This window comes from Patella vulgata, chromosome 8, assembly GCF_932274485.2.
Source record: "Patella vulgata chromosome 8, xgPatVulg1.2, whole genome shotgun sequence".
NCBI classification, from domain to species: Eukaryota; Metazoa; Mollusca; class Gastropoda; family Patellidae; genus Patella; species Patella vulgata.
In genome coordinates this window covers 24,449,459-24,465,401 of record NC_065886.2, presented here as the reverse complement: position 1 = coordinate 24,465,401, position 15,943 = coordinate 24,449,459, and the positions used below count along the sequence as shown (strand labels likewise).

General features: G+C 35.1%; 1 protein-coding gene across 1 annotated transcript; it reads left to right on the top strand.

Annotated features, from left to right (window-relative positions):
* The first annotated feature begins 347 nt into the window (after nucleotides 1-347).
* On the top strand, nucleotides 348-15,853 carry LOC126829730 (telomeric repeat-binding factor 2-interacting protein 1). The gene is made up of 12 exons (XM_050559843.2): nucleotides 348-715; nucleotides 2,258-2,310; nucleotides 3,302-3,406; nucleotides 4,112-4,186; nucleotides 4,983-5,097; nucleotides 5,969-6,110; nucleotides 6,924-7,552; nucleotides 9,207-9,849; nucleotides 10,956-11,015; nucleotides 12,444-12,499; nucleotides 12,804-12,918; nucleotides 13,264-15,853. Exons 1-12 carry the CDS (start codon nucleotides 590-592, stop codon nucleotides 13,398-13,400), a joined length of 2,256 nt encoding a protein of 751 aa, XP_050415800.1. The 5' UTR covers nucleotides 348-589; the 3' UTR covers nucleotides 13,401-15,853.
* The last annotated feature ends 90 nt before the right edge of the window (nucleotides 15,854-15,943 follow it).

Sequence of the window (15,943 nt, the reverse complement as noted above, 5' to 3'; positions counted from 1 at the left end):
CCTCTACTTCTTATAAATAGCAAAATTGCCATAAGAACAATACTGGTGTCAGTCATTATACAGCGCGCACGTGCTAACCATTCCCCCCCCCCCCTCACTATACACATATAAGAGAACGCGAGAAAAATTTAAATAGTCCGTACACATACTTGTTTTTATTCATTCTATAATTCTCGACTTCGCTTGGGGAAGAAAGACTTCAGAAAAAACCCTCGAAAGAAAAACACCGGCTTACCGATCTCGGTTTTTCTTTTTCTCAGGTTATTTTTGCAGTCTTTCTTTAGCCAGTATAACATCAGTCTCGTGCTTTATCCTGCGCATCTCTCCAAATTTGGAGAGCCGATCGAGTAACAGAATAGACCCGAAGACCTTGGTTGAACAATATTTGAACTTGAAAATGCAATACGGAACGCAAAATAATGATTTAATAAAATAAATTATAATTTTGGAAATTATTAACATTATTTTTGCAAGGGTTAAACAAAATTTGATGTTACTGTTAATCTGTGCATTTTTTTTTCAGATTTACCAAACAGTTAAATTCCCAGAGACCGAATTATTAAAACGTTTCAACTTTGAACGATAGAAAATGGCGGCAAGTTCATTTTGTAAACATAAATACAGTAAGAAACTGTTTAAAGATGAAAACGGGCAATCACTTCTTTTTGTTATGCGACCATGTAAAGAACGACAGAGGATTGCTGCCATGATTGAAGTATGTTTAGCTACATGCATAATAATCGACAATCAAGACATTATCGCAGTTTAATAATAATTAAATTAAAAACAAAAGACCTGACCTAATTTTTAATGTGGCCTAAATAAAGCCTAAATACTAGGCCTAATAGTAGATTAATATGTAACAGGCATTGCCTGAGTAGAGCGAAGCTGATTATTGTCAAATATAAAACCTTCATAATTAAGTTTCTCAAGTGATACAAGTAATTTAAATAATCTCGTTTTTCCGAATTGAATTTAATTTAGATCTCTAGATCTAAATTATATGATTAATTTTGTAAAAAAAAAAAGAACAAAAAAGTGTGAGAATTATTTTCATTGACGTCAGAAATATGTGACGTCATTGATTAAACGCATCATAAAAATATTTCTATGAGTCGCGTAATCTCGCTTGGGCGAGATTTGGTAAGTTGGCATGCGCATTGCTATTTTTGCCCAGTGTATCCGGTTCCGGTCTGAATTTTTTTTTAATCAACAGTCTGTGGGGCAGATTTAGTTACGCTCCTGTGTTACCGGAAAAAAGCTTTGCTCAAGCACCGCGCTTTGCGCGATGCTTTAGAGCTTCGCTCTATATTATTATAACTAGCCATTAAAGCCTATAATTATATTACCTTATTATTTATTGTCCCCGTCTTTTGAAGAAAGCAGAGGACTATTAAAATGGGTCTGTCTGTTTGTCTGTCCGTCACACTATTTTGGACACAATATAAACTAACTTTTGATTGCATGGTTGTACGTGACAAGGAGTAGGCTATGATCGCATGTCCAACCTCGTGAGTTTTCTCTGGGTCCTCCGGTTTGATTCAAAAAGATAAATGTGCAATTGATTAATATGTGTCATCTATTTATTTTGGGATTTCGACGTTGGACATCAGCCTTAACTCAATACCAGTAAAACTTTAAAAGGCAGTATAACAGACCAATGCATTTTGATGAATTCTCTCCAATTTCTATGATATGAAATATTGCTTTTGGATCTGTATATACATGCACCTACAGAATAATCTTATCGAAAGATACTTGACAATCTACAAAATTTAACTTGGCTGCCAAGTGCAACTTGTGTCTTTTGAGTACTGTCAAATGCACATGCTCATTCAACAGTAGACTAACTAAGTTTTTCATGCTTTGTAATAATTAACTTGTTTAATTAAGGTTGACTTATTTGTTAATTAAAGTTTAATTTTATTTTTGTGGTCATTATATGTACGGTACTAAGGAAGGTCACACAGATGAACTGTTTATGTTAGATGGAATTTACCCAAGGACTCATTTTAGGAATTGTTAATCTATAGCTAACTACAGTATTGAGAAAGGCAAATCTCTAAAAGCAACACCAGTCCTAAAAAAAATCAATTCCATTCAGTATTTACAAAGATATGAGGAATTTGTGCCACATTTAACATCCTAGGCAGACGATAAAAACATGGCAGTAGACTTCTAAATAATTATTAATGATACTGTTTTATTGTTACATTAATAGTTAGTTTATTTACCACAAAATATGTGTATTTTTCAGTATGGTGGTGGTGAAATCAAATCGAAAGAAGTTGAAGGACGTACTTGCATAAGGTTTATGTCTTTTCTTTAATCAAATAAATCATCTCTCTGTTATTTAGGTCTTCGACTTTGAGTCTTGATAGCAGCAATGTCATAATACTGTCCAGCTGACCACAAAAAAATCCTTTTTTTTAAAAAAAAAACAAACCAAACAAACCCTGGCCATTTTTGCTTCAAATTTCATTAAAGCTAACATACTTTCATTTGCACTGGAGTAATATATATATATATTATTTGTCTATCTAGAATGTACGAAAATAATATTATTGAAGTTATATCTGTGAATGAAGTAGGTTGACCCTTGCTCCTAAACCTATAACTAAAACCAATAACCAAGGTCCTGTGTACACATTGCTGTGCACGTATAAGTACCCCTGGCAGTTGGAATTTGAAAAACTGTAGACAGAAATGCCTCTGTCATTGACAAGTGCCAATATTTCCCTCCTAGAACACGACCATGGTATGTGCCTATCTTCATTAACCGGGTTGGTGTAGTAGAGTAGGATGTTGAACCTCCTTTCATTCATTCATTCTTATGGTAGGCATTTTCACAAGTTTCTTTTAACAGTAATGGGAGCCACGGTGGCTAAGTGGGTAGGATGTTGGCTCGCTAGCCTGGAGGTTGCGGAGTTGCTCCTGGTGTTGGTGGAGAAAGTTCATCGGGATTTACCGGCATGGTTTCCCCTTGTCAGTGGTGCAGGACGAAGGGCCTGACAAGGACAGCTGTCTAGTTGTTCGAATAGGACAAAAAAATGGTCCAGTGTACACATTGGCGTACACGTAAAAGATCCCTCGGCAGTTGGAATTCGATATAAGAGTAGGTTGTAGTGCCGCTGTTCAGGAAAGATTTCCCCCATAATACACTGTATGGCGTATGTCTGTCTTCAATAGATCTGTCGGAGCAGAACAATAGGACATTAAACCCCATTTCATTTCTTTAACAGTTTAAATTGAATGAGCACTATATTATACAATATATGTTCTTTTTATTTTTTGTGATAAGATTAGCTGAGAAAGATAGTTGTACATCAGGAGGAGATTATATATCAACTAAATATATCACAGATTGTTGTGAAGCAGATACATTATTAGATCAGAAAAAATACAGGTGAACATAAAAACTAATTTATTAAATAAGAACAATATATAATTATGAAAACGATGAGAGAATACTTGATGAAATGTTGTGCTATAAGTTAAATAACCCGTGATTTCATTCAATATAAATTTTTGTGTTGTAGTTTTTGTTGTGAAAGTTGACACTCTAAAAGCAATATCAGTATTTACAGGCAGAAAGTCTCTATAATAGATGAAATATTGCTGAGTAATAAAATAGAATTGTATGCCATAGAGTATCCTGTGTACTTTCAGTTCACTTTTTAAATGCCATTGAAACAATCTATAAGATATTATTATGATAAACTTATTTAAATTACTAAATATTGGTACTTTAAATATTCCTTGTTATTATATATTGACTTCACTATGAATATCATATATTGACCTTCAGTTTACTAAATACCATTATGATTGATAATGATAAGGGAATACTTGTCGAAGTGTAGTGTATATAAACCTGGGATTGTTTGCAATAGAAATTATGTTCTGTTAATCTGTTAGTATCAAAATATCAGATAGAAGAATGCGATATAGTAGTAGTAGTGGTCGAGGAAATGATCCATTTATCCTTGAAGAAACTTATGTTTAACATTGTAAATTTATGACTCAGTTCTAAATGGTTTTAAGACGAACCAGAGCAACACTTGATAGATAATTCCAGAATTAATATATTATTTTCTTTTATAATTAATAGGTTAAATCCGTTTTTTGATGCTGATTTAGAACATGCTCCTGTTATTATGAGTGTTCCACCATCTAAACTAAAAGGGTGGGTATTGGTTATTACTATGTCCCATACGGGTGAAAGGAGACTATAAATCAATCTCCCAGTTTTTCCAACTTTCTTCAATATGCTTCAGGAAATTAGCTGAAATCACAGAGATGTAGTATGGGTTGGTACAACCCAAGTTCGAGTTTTGTCACTGTTGTTTTATAGTTAGAGGAATTTTTTCCCTTGAACTATCGAAGAGTTTTCCAGAATTTTTTCTCTGATAGCATCAAGTTTTGCTATTTCTGGTGGTCCTATGTTCGATACCTGCTTTGGGCGAGAAAGTTCTTTGTGATTTTCCAGCATATTTCCCTCTTGTCAGTGGTGTAGGACTAAGTGCAGAGCAAGGGATAATGTATGTTCGTTCAGATTGGACGAAATCCGAAACTGGTCCCATGTACACATTGGCGTGCAGGAGAAAGTCCCCTTGACAGTTGGATTTCGAAATAAGAGTAGGCTGTAGTGCCGCTGTCCAGGCAAAAATTTCCTCATCATTGCATATGCTCTTCTTCATTAGCTTAGTAGGACGTTAAACCCCATTTCATTTCATTTTATTTCATTTATATCTCATACCGTTCAGTCATGCACTTTTTAATAGAACTTTGTTGTAAAGAATTTTGAGGGAGGAGTAAGGAACATTTAGACACAATAGTAATGAAAGTCGTATTTTCTGTGAAAAGTTCTTTGTGATACAGAAATACAAAATGTTCTGCGAGCAGAATATGGGATACATTGTATTCAATTTATTCTGATCTATTAGACATATCTGTAACACATGTTGTTGTTTGTTTTTCAGGAGAAAGAAGTATACTGAAGATGAAGATCTGTCTATTATAACATATATTATTAAAAAAAGACAGTATAATAATGTTAGTGGAATTATACTGTGGAAGGATATGGTCATGCTTAAGGTAGGTACAGTATGCATGTTTAGTCTATGTTTCCATTTTAAAGTTTGCAAATTTCACCAATAAAATTCTGTTACTGAATGAGACAGACCCATTCCTTGCTGAATTTCATTGGATGATTGGTGGAGGATCAACTAATCAGGTACAGGTAACACATATACAAAATGGAATGAAGTTTAAAATAAAATGATTGGAGTTTAGTGTCCTACTAAATCCTGTAGATTCTTCCCTGACAAAACCGGGATCGAACCTTGGACCGCCAGGGTAGTGAGCCAGCACCTTCAACGCTGAGCCATCGTGGCACTGAAATGGAGATTAACGTTCTACATTTCTGCACCATCTGAACTAATGAAGATGGGCATATTATGGCATCCAGTGTGCTTTAATGGAAATTTGGCTTGGAAATGTATTCTTTTATGTGCACACAACTTGGATGACTTTCTGGGATCGAATGTTGGACTTTCTGTTTTGTGAGCCAGTGCCATACATGCACTAAAGAACAAGTTTTAAAAGGATATAACTTATATATTGTTATATATGTCCTCCACTGGTGGTTTGTGGTAGTTTTACTGTTGTAGCACGGGAACCGTGACTAGAATGACACAAATTACTGGTAGGATGAGGCAAGGTCTATGCGATTACATTTGGAAAGATTAAGCGAAAGTTGTCTGGTTTCCTAATTTTAGTCAAATTTTTGGTTTACTGTATCGACATTGGATCACAAAATGAATTATAACTAAACATTAACTTTATCTGTAGACATTGAACAAAACCATATTTTCATTAACACAAAAACTAGTGAACATATGAAATCAAGGTATGTCTAATCAATTTATATTTGTAAATATGTTTAATTTAAGCTTTTAATTTATAGGTAACAGATCATTCCTATCAGTCAATGAGAGAGAGATATTTAAAATACATTCTACCCAATATAGATAGATATAAAATAGCCAATTCCTGGAAATCACTGCTAACAGGAAATACAAAGAAAGCATTAAACTCTTCATCTAGTTGTAAGTATATACCGGTACTTGCATCATGGCCACAATCTCATTAAACTTGTTAACCTTGTCAACTGTATTGTATTATTGTTTGAGTGAATGTCGTCTGTAAGAGAGATTTATACATGTGGGAGAGGAAGCCAGGATTTGAGAATATCGTAGGAGTGAAAACCGATGATTTTGTTGAATAGGTGATAAATAAAAGGAGTTAAAGACATAATAGAAATTGAAGTTTTGCTTCTTTACATTTTTATCGTTTCCAGTAATTTTGAAACAGTTTTCTATAAACGATGTTTAGACATCATGAAACTGTTCTTATTAACATTTAGCTTTTAGTATTTGTCGAATAAACAAAGCCAGGTATCTATTGGCGTGCACGTTAAAGTTCCCTTGGCAGTTCAATATAAGAGTAGGCCGTAGCGCCGCTGTCTGGGCAAACTTTTCCGCATAGCAAACTATATGGCCTATGCCCGTCTTCATTAGTCTAGTCGGAGCAGAACAGTAGGATGTTAAACCCCATTTCATTTCATTTGAAGCCTGTATGTGAAATAAATATAGAAGATACCTAGAAAGTGTACGTATTTTACATTATTGATTTTGTTAAATGTATGGGACAAAAAGCTGAGGTAATGTGACTGTATACCACCAAAGGCATGTTGAACATCCCCTGAACGTTGATAATCAAAATAAGAGAAGGCAGTGGCAACCATTTCCTGGCAAAATTTCCTCGCATAGTTCATTGCATCTTCATTTAGAGCGGCTGGTTCTGAATAAGCAATATGATAAACGCCATTTCGTTTCTGTTAAATGTTTTTTTTATTTCAGTTTCATCAGATTCTTTAGATGAAGGTATTCAATCTCTAGCAAATCTGGCCTCCAAAGTTAAAAGTCCTGCAACAAATTCAGATCGAAAGAAAACAACGGATTCACAAAACAAAAGTCCACTGAAAAAACCTGATACTGCAACAAGTAAATCACTGGTTGAAAATGTGAAAAAAACTCCTGAAACTAGTAGAGCACCAGTTGTGAGCTCTACACCAAAGAATGGCAGTGGCGTTCAAAACGAGTTGAATGTAAACGCAGAAATATTAAGTGACGATTCAAATTTTCCTGAACCTCAGGATGCCATTAAATTAAGACCTTTAACATTCAGCTCTAGTCAGAGTGAGTTGGAGGACAATAATTCCAAAAAAAGTGATTCCTTTGATTCTGAGGACGAATTTGATAGAAATTTGTACAAATTAACAGAAATGTCATCTAAAGAGAACTCACCCCAGAAAAGACAAAATCAAGAAATCGATGATGGAGAACCGGTTGAGAAATCCCCACGAAAAACGATAAATTCTAGTCCAGAAAATGTTACATATGAATCATCAGAGGAGTCACCTCAGGAGAAGAAAAAATCTGTTCCGTCTAAACGATTGGAGTTTATAACTACAAGAAAAGTTTCAGCTGTAAGTTTATAAGCATTATCCGAGGGGTAATCATTTTCCGAAGAAACAAAAAGACTTTTTTTTTTTTATAAAAACCATCATCTAAATGAATTTTTTTGTTTTGGCCATATGAAAAGAATATTTTAGTTCTCACAAAATCCTTTAAAAAATCTGATTCAGGGTGGAGGTTTTTATTTTTGTTGTAAGGTCCGTGTGGCTAAATGACTTATCACAAACATCACATTTCAAGGTTTTACATATATCGCATCATCAGTTTATGCACTTATGTAATCTTAACACTGGACATAATTCATTGAATACAATTATTGTTAATACAACTAATTAAGAGAATGACACTTATTACATGTACCTTGAAGGAGACTTAATTTAGGCAAAATTTCATTTAAACACACTACATGGTGTGCTCATTTTTATTAGTTAAACCAGTCATATTGTTACTAAATTTTGTACATGGACATATTTAGTTGGGTTAGCTGAGGCCAGAATTAAGCTTCAGGAAATAGGGTCAATCAAAAGCTTCCATTCTCTTTAATATAATTCAACTACAAGTATTTCCTATGTTAGGTAGCATTTTTTTTCCCGTCAAAATGAACCATTTCACTTCATTTTCCTGTTACAAGGAATGTCTTATATGGCAGGCGATGAACCCATTTCATTTAATTTGTTACCAATTCTTGACAAACAATTGTACAAACAATGCATGATTCACATGATCCTGTTTTTTTTAGCCTACATTTTCATGTGGACGTATATTGTCGTTGCCCCTGTCCGTCCACAATTGTTTGTGGATACTCTACAGGTCACAATTTTTATCCGATTTCAACGAAACTTGAAATATAGGTTTATCTCCCTAAGATCTCTGTTCCTTTCGATATTGGCATGTATCGGACGGTAACTTCCCGAATTATGGCCCCTGATTGTACGAAAAATCACGTTTTTTAGCGTGTGGACCCTATGAAGGTCACAATTTTATTCTGATTTAAAAAAACGTTTGAATATATCACCGTTACACCTTTATGACGGTTGAGTTTGAATTTCATGAAAATTGGACCAAAACTGCCAGACAAAATGGCTGCCCCTCGAACGCAAACAGTGTACAAATATGGTATATAAAGGTTGTTGACCCTCTACAGCTCACAATTTTCAGCCGATTTTGATGAAACTTCAAATGCAGGTTTATACCCCAAAGATCTTGGTTCCTTTTGATATTCGCACATATCAGATCGTAACTTCCTGAATTATGGCCCCTGAAACTTCAAATGCAGGTTTATACCCCAAAGATCTTGGTTCCTTTTGATATTCGCACATATCGGATCGTAACTGAATTATGACCCCTGATTGTACGAAAAATCACGTTTTTAGCTTGTGGTCCCTCAAGAGGTCACAATTATTATCTGATTTAAAAAAAACGTTCGAATATGTCACTGTTACTCCGTATTGTTGGTTGAGTTCGAATTTCATGAAAATCGAACCAAAACTGCCAGACAAAATGGCCGCCCGTTTATAACCCAAAGATCTTGGTTGCTGTTGCTGTACAAAAAATCGCTTTTTGTTTAGCTTGTTCTCTATCCATCTCTTGAAACGTGTGGGCATATCCTGCCTGGCAGCCGCTGGTTTTTATTATATTACTGTTTACTCATTTTTATTCTTCCAGTTAAGAAAAGCAAAATCCGGAAGTGATGAAAATGCCAGTGATTCAGCGTCTCCTAAAAAACGACCAAACACCAGAAGTAATATGTCACCCACCAAGAGCCCAGTAAGCAATAAACTAGAAACATCTCCGACAAAGAAAAAGACTAGAGCTGGGAATAAACCCTCGACTAGTATCGACATCACAACAAGTAACTTATCCCCATCCAAGAAAAAAATGCCAGAAAACAAAGCAACAACAAGTGCGGATTCCCCAGCGGATTCCCCAGTTAATAAAACAACTAGAAGTTCATCTCTGACCAACAAATCAGTCAAGACAGGTGATTCATCTCCAATCAAGAAAACATTACCAGCAAATTCATCCCCATCTAAGAAAAAAACCTCTCCAACAAAGTATTCCATAGCTCAGCATCCTACCCCTATGAGGAATAACAATAATAGTACATCACCACATAAACAAACAAAGAGTACAAATGTGTCGCCAGTCAAACAAACTACGAGCAAAAATATATCGCCAGTCAAACAAACAATGAATAATGATAAAGATACATCTCTAGTTACGAAGAGAATCGTTCGCACTAGAAGTACCAGTATATTATTACCAACATCGTCTAAAAATGAAAAATCAGAAAGGAACCATAGAGCAGGTACAGTTTTATTTACCCACTAGGAGCCATGTTGAATCAGTGTGTTAGGCACATTGGTAGGCACATGAAAGAGTATTTTGCAAACATTTTCAATTCCTTATATCTTTGTAAACACTGAATCATTTTTGGACTGATATTCCTGTTAGAGCCCCAACTTCCACAATATTGTAGATTGAAAAGGGACTCAAAATCCCTTAAATTATGATCTGCATCTTTAAAGGAATCTTGTTCATTATGTGTGTCATATTAAAGCTCCCAGTAGCATAATAGTGAAGCTTTTTGCTTAACTGAACACTTTGTCTGCTATATATGTGTTTGATGTCATAATGTTGTCATGCCAGTCATGTTTCACTGGGTCACCGGTGTATGTCAACTTTGGATGATATGTATGTTTGATGTCATAACGTGTCCACTTTGGGTATGTGTTGTATGAGAACTATAAGAGAAAATATTTGTTCTGGTTGAATTTAACTTTATTTAAGCTGCTGATTGTCATATGAGAGGTTTTGAATCCCTTGCAAACCACAACATTCCTCTATCGACTTGTAACAAGCAAGTGCCACCTATAAGTGTTGGGGGCTGGATGGTCAAATGGTTAGCACGTGTGTGCTGTATCATAAGGTCTGTCATTGAGTCAACTGGTGTGGTTTCAATTCCCCGGTTTCCTCCCACTGCAAAAGACCCCTACATGCAAGCGAATTATTGAAATAAGGTTGAACCGTGTGTTGGTTCCGAGGTGACCTGGTTTATGTCGAGTGGACGTTAAACCCCATTTCTCTCTTTCTCTCTCCCTATAAGTATTAGTAAAATCTTTTGGTAGACATTTTTTAAAGTCTGATTGAATCCATGGAAGGGAGATTATCTACCATTCATTATTTGATTTTGTTTCTTAAAAGTTAAATAATCAAGCATGCACTAAGCCATGAAAAATTAGATATTGTCCAAAAAATGCAAATAACAATTAGCAGCATTAATATATGTTGTTTTTTTTTAGCTTAAATTAATATTTGATGGGTATTTGTTTGAAACAAATAGTGTTGCAAAGAATTTGTAACTGGTAATTTCATTTTTTTGCTATACATAAATTATTGTAATTATTTTGTTAGGGTCAAGGAATGATTTAAAGAGTTTTATTATGGATGAACTATCATGTGATAGTCCAACTGGTGAGTAGGTTCCCATATATACATATAAACACTAAATACATTTGTAACTGATGGGTTTTCATCCAGGAACTGAGCCAAACTGGGTGCAAAGTCAAACCTGCCCCGAAGTTCATGAAGCATTCTCAGACTTAAGCTAAGAATTTACTCAAAATTATTCACCTTATTTTAGGGGGGTTGGGATGGCTGAATGGTTAGCCTGTCATTGAGTCAAGTAGCGTGGTTTCGAATCACCGGTTGTACATGACAAGGAGTAGGGTCGCCTGTCCAACCTTGTGGGTTTTCTCCAGGTCCTCCTGTTTCCTCCCTCTGCAAAAGAACCCTACGCGCAAGCAAATTATTGAAATAAAATTAAACCATGTTAGTCCCGAAATGACCTATTTTGTGTCGACTGGACGTTAAACCCCATTTCTCTCTCTATTCACCTTATTTTAAAGATGAGTTCCCAGAAAAGTATTTATCGGGTGGTTATTTCCAATAAAAGTATGGTAATTTTGGTATATATGGAAAGTAGAGATATCCAATCTTACTAGAAAAATACTGGATTCCCTGAAAAACACTCATGGAGCGTATACAGGACAAAAATGTAAGGGTTCCCCTAATCAACAGCCCGACGATTAGGAATTTCTGCACGCGTGATGTCAAAGGTCACACGTGAACATTGAGCGCTTGATGTACAAGTTAATAAACTTAATGAAGAGTTAGACGTACAATACTTTCTGAGATAAAAATGATGGAAAAAGACGCGGGTAGTGGATAATCCGAGAATTTAATTAGGATTAGATATTTGTAATAAATAGTAAGCGATTAAAGACAACATCGTCTTATGTATGCAATGAATTCTCCTCTGACTTCCAAGAGAGGTAAGTCATGTGACGTAAACATGACCTGGTTTGATCGAATTTTTATGGCAGGACATTCCTTCGCAATTACAATGTTTGAGAAGGATTTGAAGCAAAGTTATGACAAATTAATTAGTTTGAATATGTTTTTAGTCCATATATACCATTAAATCACCCATCTTTAACTAAAATATAGCCCTTTATAAAACTTTTGTTGTTTTAATGCATCAAATACATCAGTAAGAAACTATGTACAAAGTTTTTTGTTACTGGATCAAAGATATTTTTCATCAACAGTGATTGAAAGTTGAGTAATTTCTTAACTTAAGTCTGAAAATGTTTTGTGAACATACTCCCCCCCCCCCCCCCCCCCGAAATGACCTAGATTGTTTCCAGTGGATGTTAAACCCATTCCTCTCTCTGTTAACCTTCTTAGCCATTTTATATTTTGAAAAAATACACCAGCATTTACTGTTAAATTTACAGTTGACTTGTATAACTGTCTTTATGAAACAATGATATAAATACACTAAGTTTTTAATTAAACAGGATCTCAGATGTTTTATATTAGTGTATGTATATTTTTCAGATGATGGAGATGATGATTCTGATGAATATGATCAAGTTCTTGAAGATGTTGTTGGTGTAAGTAAGACAAGGGCCTGATTCATTAAAGCCAAAATAAATGATTAATCTAATGCTAACTCTATATGCAAAACCAACACATAAAATTCATTCAAATTGACGCTTTTATTTATGACTTGAATCTGGTTTGTGTGAAAAAGAACCCATATCTTGTGTATTAATTATTAAAATAAAAATATACCATGATATGTTAATTCTGAAATAACTTCTAGTATGTGTTTAATGGCCATATTAATATCTCATTCTTTATAATAAAGTATCGAGGATAATAAAATTTAATGTATATAAATAAATTGTCTTATAGGAATTTAAAATGAAGTATGATTTACCACGGGAAGAAACCTTACAAATATTGTGGACTAATAGTGGTAGGGTTCGAGATGCTATACATTATATAGAATATGGTGGGGACACGAACTGTAAGTAGTTTTATCTATAGAACAATAGCAATTGTATTGTAGATAGTCATTATTATCCCCTGCTGAATGAAGTTTTGGAAGGATATTGAAATAGGCTTCATCCTTTCATTCGACTTTCCTTCTATCTGTCCAGTTCGATATATTTTTTATGTAACTTTGTACACACAGTTACATACTATAGTAGTTGTGGTTTTTGCCAATTTGAAATTTCCTAAATTTAATAATTTCTGTTTACATGGAGATAAATGTCTCGATTTCTGGCTGTATAAACATTAAAGCTTTATCAAATTTATCAGTGTTTCGAATTTAATTTTCTGTTCAATTTGCTTTTTTTTGTATTGTCAGGGTTACCAGGTTGGGGTCGACATGATGACGATTTATTGAGTAGTTCTAAAGAAGAAGATATTAAAAAACTTACCCGAAAGTTTGGTGTGGACGAAGTACATAAACGTTGTTTATTTCTAGAAGATTTAAATAAATGACCGAAAGCACGTTATTTATTTCTAGAAGATTTAAATGACTGAAAGCACGTTATTTATATCTAGAAAATTTAAATAAATGACTGAAAGCACGTTGTTTATTTCTAGAAGATTTAGATATGACTAAAAGAATGACTATCAAACTACTGGTTATTGATCAATGTGAACAGAATTTAGGGTATTTCTTTTTTAATGTGTCATGTTTTATTTTCTATATTAAACACTTTTTATGATTTTATCTTCCATTAAGTGATAAATAAGTTGTTAAATAGATATATATATATATATCACGTGATTCACGTCCAATATCTAGTGATGTCATTATTTTCCTGAAAAATTATACTCAGCCAAATTAAAAACTTGACACTCAGGATTTTTGGGACTAGATTTTTAATATTTGGTTTAAGGCAACTATTTTAGTGTTATGCTGTGCACAGACGACCTTGACATCAACAGAAAGCAAAAATACGTCTCGCCGAAAGTCCTTGACATTGATAACGTTTGTGATGTCACAGTACCCCCCAAAATGAAATTCACAGACTTGGAGAACAATCGGAATAAAGTGTTTAGTAACGGTTGTGGCCTCCTCTAGGTCTTGTACTGCCACACAACGTCTTCTCATGGATCTCAGAACATTAGTAAACACTACCCGAGGAAGACGTTGCCACTGCTCAGCAAGAGCATGTTGAAGGTCCTGCAACGTCAGTGGTGGATTCACTTGCTGACGAACATGTCAACCCAGTTCGTCCCAGATGTGTTCAATAGGATTAAGGTCGGGGCTAAGCGACGGCCAATCCAGGACTTGGACACCGGCATTTCTTAAAAAATTCTGGGTAGCAATTGCTGTATGGGGTCGAGCATTGTCTTGTTCAAATGTTAGTCCAGGCCCATGTCTCTGCATAAACGGAAGAAGAACAGGTTGCAAAATCTGATCCCTGTACTGGACAGCATTTTAGTTCCCTTGGACAACAACAAGAGGAGAACGTCCATGTGCACAAAAAGAACCCCAAACCATGACGCTGCCGCCACCAAATCGGTCAACTTCTCTGACGCATACTTGAGCGTAACGTTCACCTCGTCTGCGGTACACTCGGACCCTGCCATCGGCAAATCTCAAAGTGAATCGTGATTCGTCACTAAAGACAACCGAATTCCACTGTCTTTGAGTAAATCTTATGTGTCTTGTGGTCCACACAAGTCGGTTACGGCGATGAAGAGGTGTCAATATTGGTCCATTATAGGGCCTCCGAGCTCGAAGACCAGCAGCCTGCAAGCGATTTCGAACAGTTTGTGCAGTTACCCTTCCACCAAACATCTCTCTACTTGTGGAGGTTGCAGTGACAAATCTGTTTCTAAGATGACGTAATCGTATTGCTTGATCTTCCTGGAGTGATGTCACACGTGGCTTTCCCGCCCTTGGGCGGTCGGCAATAATTCCAGTTTGAAGCACTCTCATTCTAAGATTAATTATTGTCTGGCGTGAACAATTAAAGGCTCTTGCAACAGTGACCACAGACTGACCAGCATAGAGCCTACCTATAGCACGTAGACGTTCTACATTTGAAAGGCGCGGCATTTTCTAACAAAGATGAAAATAACAATTTTAATTTGTTTTTCCTGTTCAAGTTACCTGTGCGTGTTTAGTTTAAGCAAACTTGCATCGATTGACCTCATGAGTTTGTGTTTGCACATGTTTTTCAGGTTTTTCATCTTTATATGCTCAAAAGTCACGTAATCCATGTGACTTTACAATTTTATGAAATTAAAGGCTTCTTACTACTTACTATCGTTAGAAACACTTTAAAATTTATTTGACTTACCAGAAAAAATTTTTTGTTGAAATTCATCAGTGTCAAGTTTTTAATTTGGCTGAGTATATAAAGAATTGTCACTAATATACACTATTTAAGTTGGAAATCGGGGGGCGATGATAGTTAAGTGGCACTGGATTCTCAACTAGAATATCATGGGTTTGAATCCAAGCTTGGACTCGGTAGAACCTTCAGATTTTTAAAGCCAGGTCTTCAATTGTCAGGTGTGACCAGTCGCTTTGATGGGACGAAAAACCGATGTGTATGTAAATAACCCTTGACACAGGTCTGGATGGGACGAAAAAAAAAACAGGGTCTTGTACAAAAGCACTTATAAATCAAAGAAGTTGTGCTGAAACATTGCTGTCCAGGCATAATTTCCTGCCATGCATAACACAGTTCACATGTAACACTAGAATAGAATATAGCATGTTAGTTTCAGTTTCAGAATTACCAAACTTTTGTATTGAGAAGATTTTAAATTCCAGTTCATTTTAATTTTCAAATCATCATGTATTTTGTATTGTAAATTTTATAATCTACGAATATATATGACATGTATTTAGATTAAAAATTGTTTGAGAGGTATAATCCTCGGCTTGATGTTGTTATTGTTACTACTGTGACAAATAAAGTTAATTATATCTGAAAGATTAAATGGTTTTGTTCTAAATGTGCTATTTTTAAAAACTGTGGGAAGGGATTGAGGGGTGATCAGCCTTCATGTCAATCCAT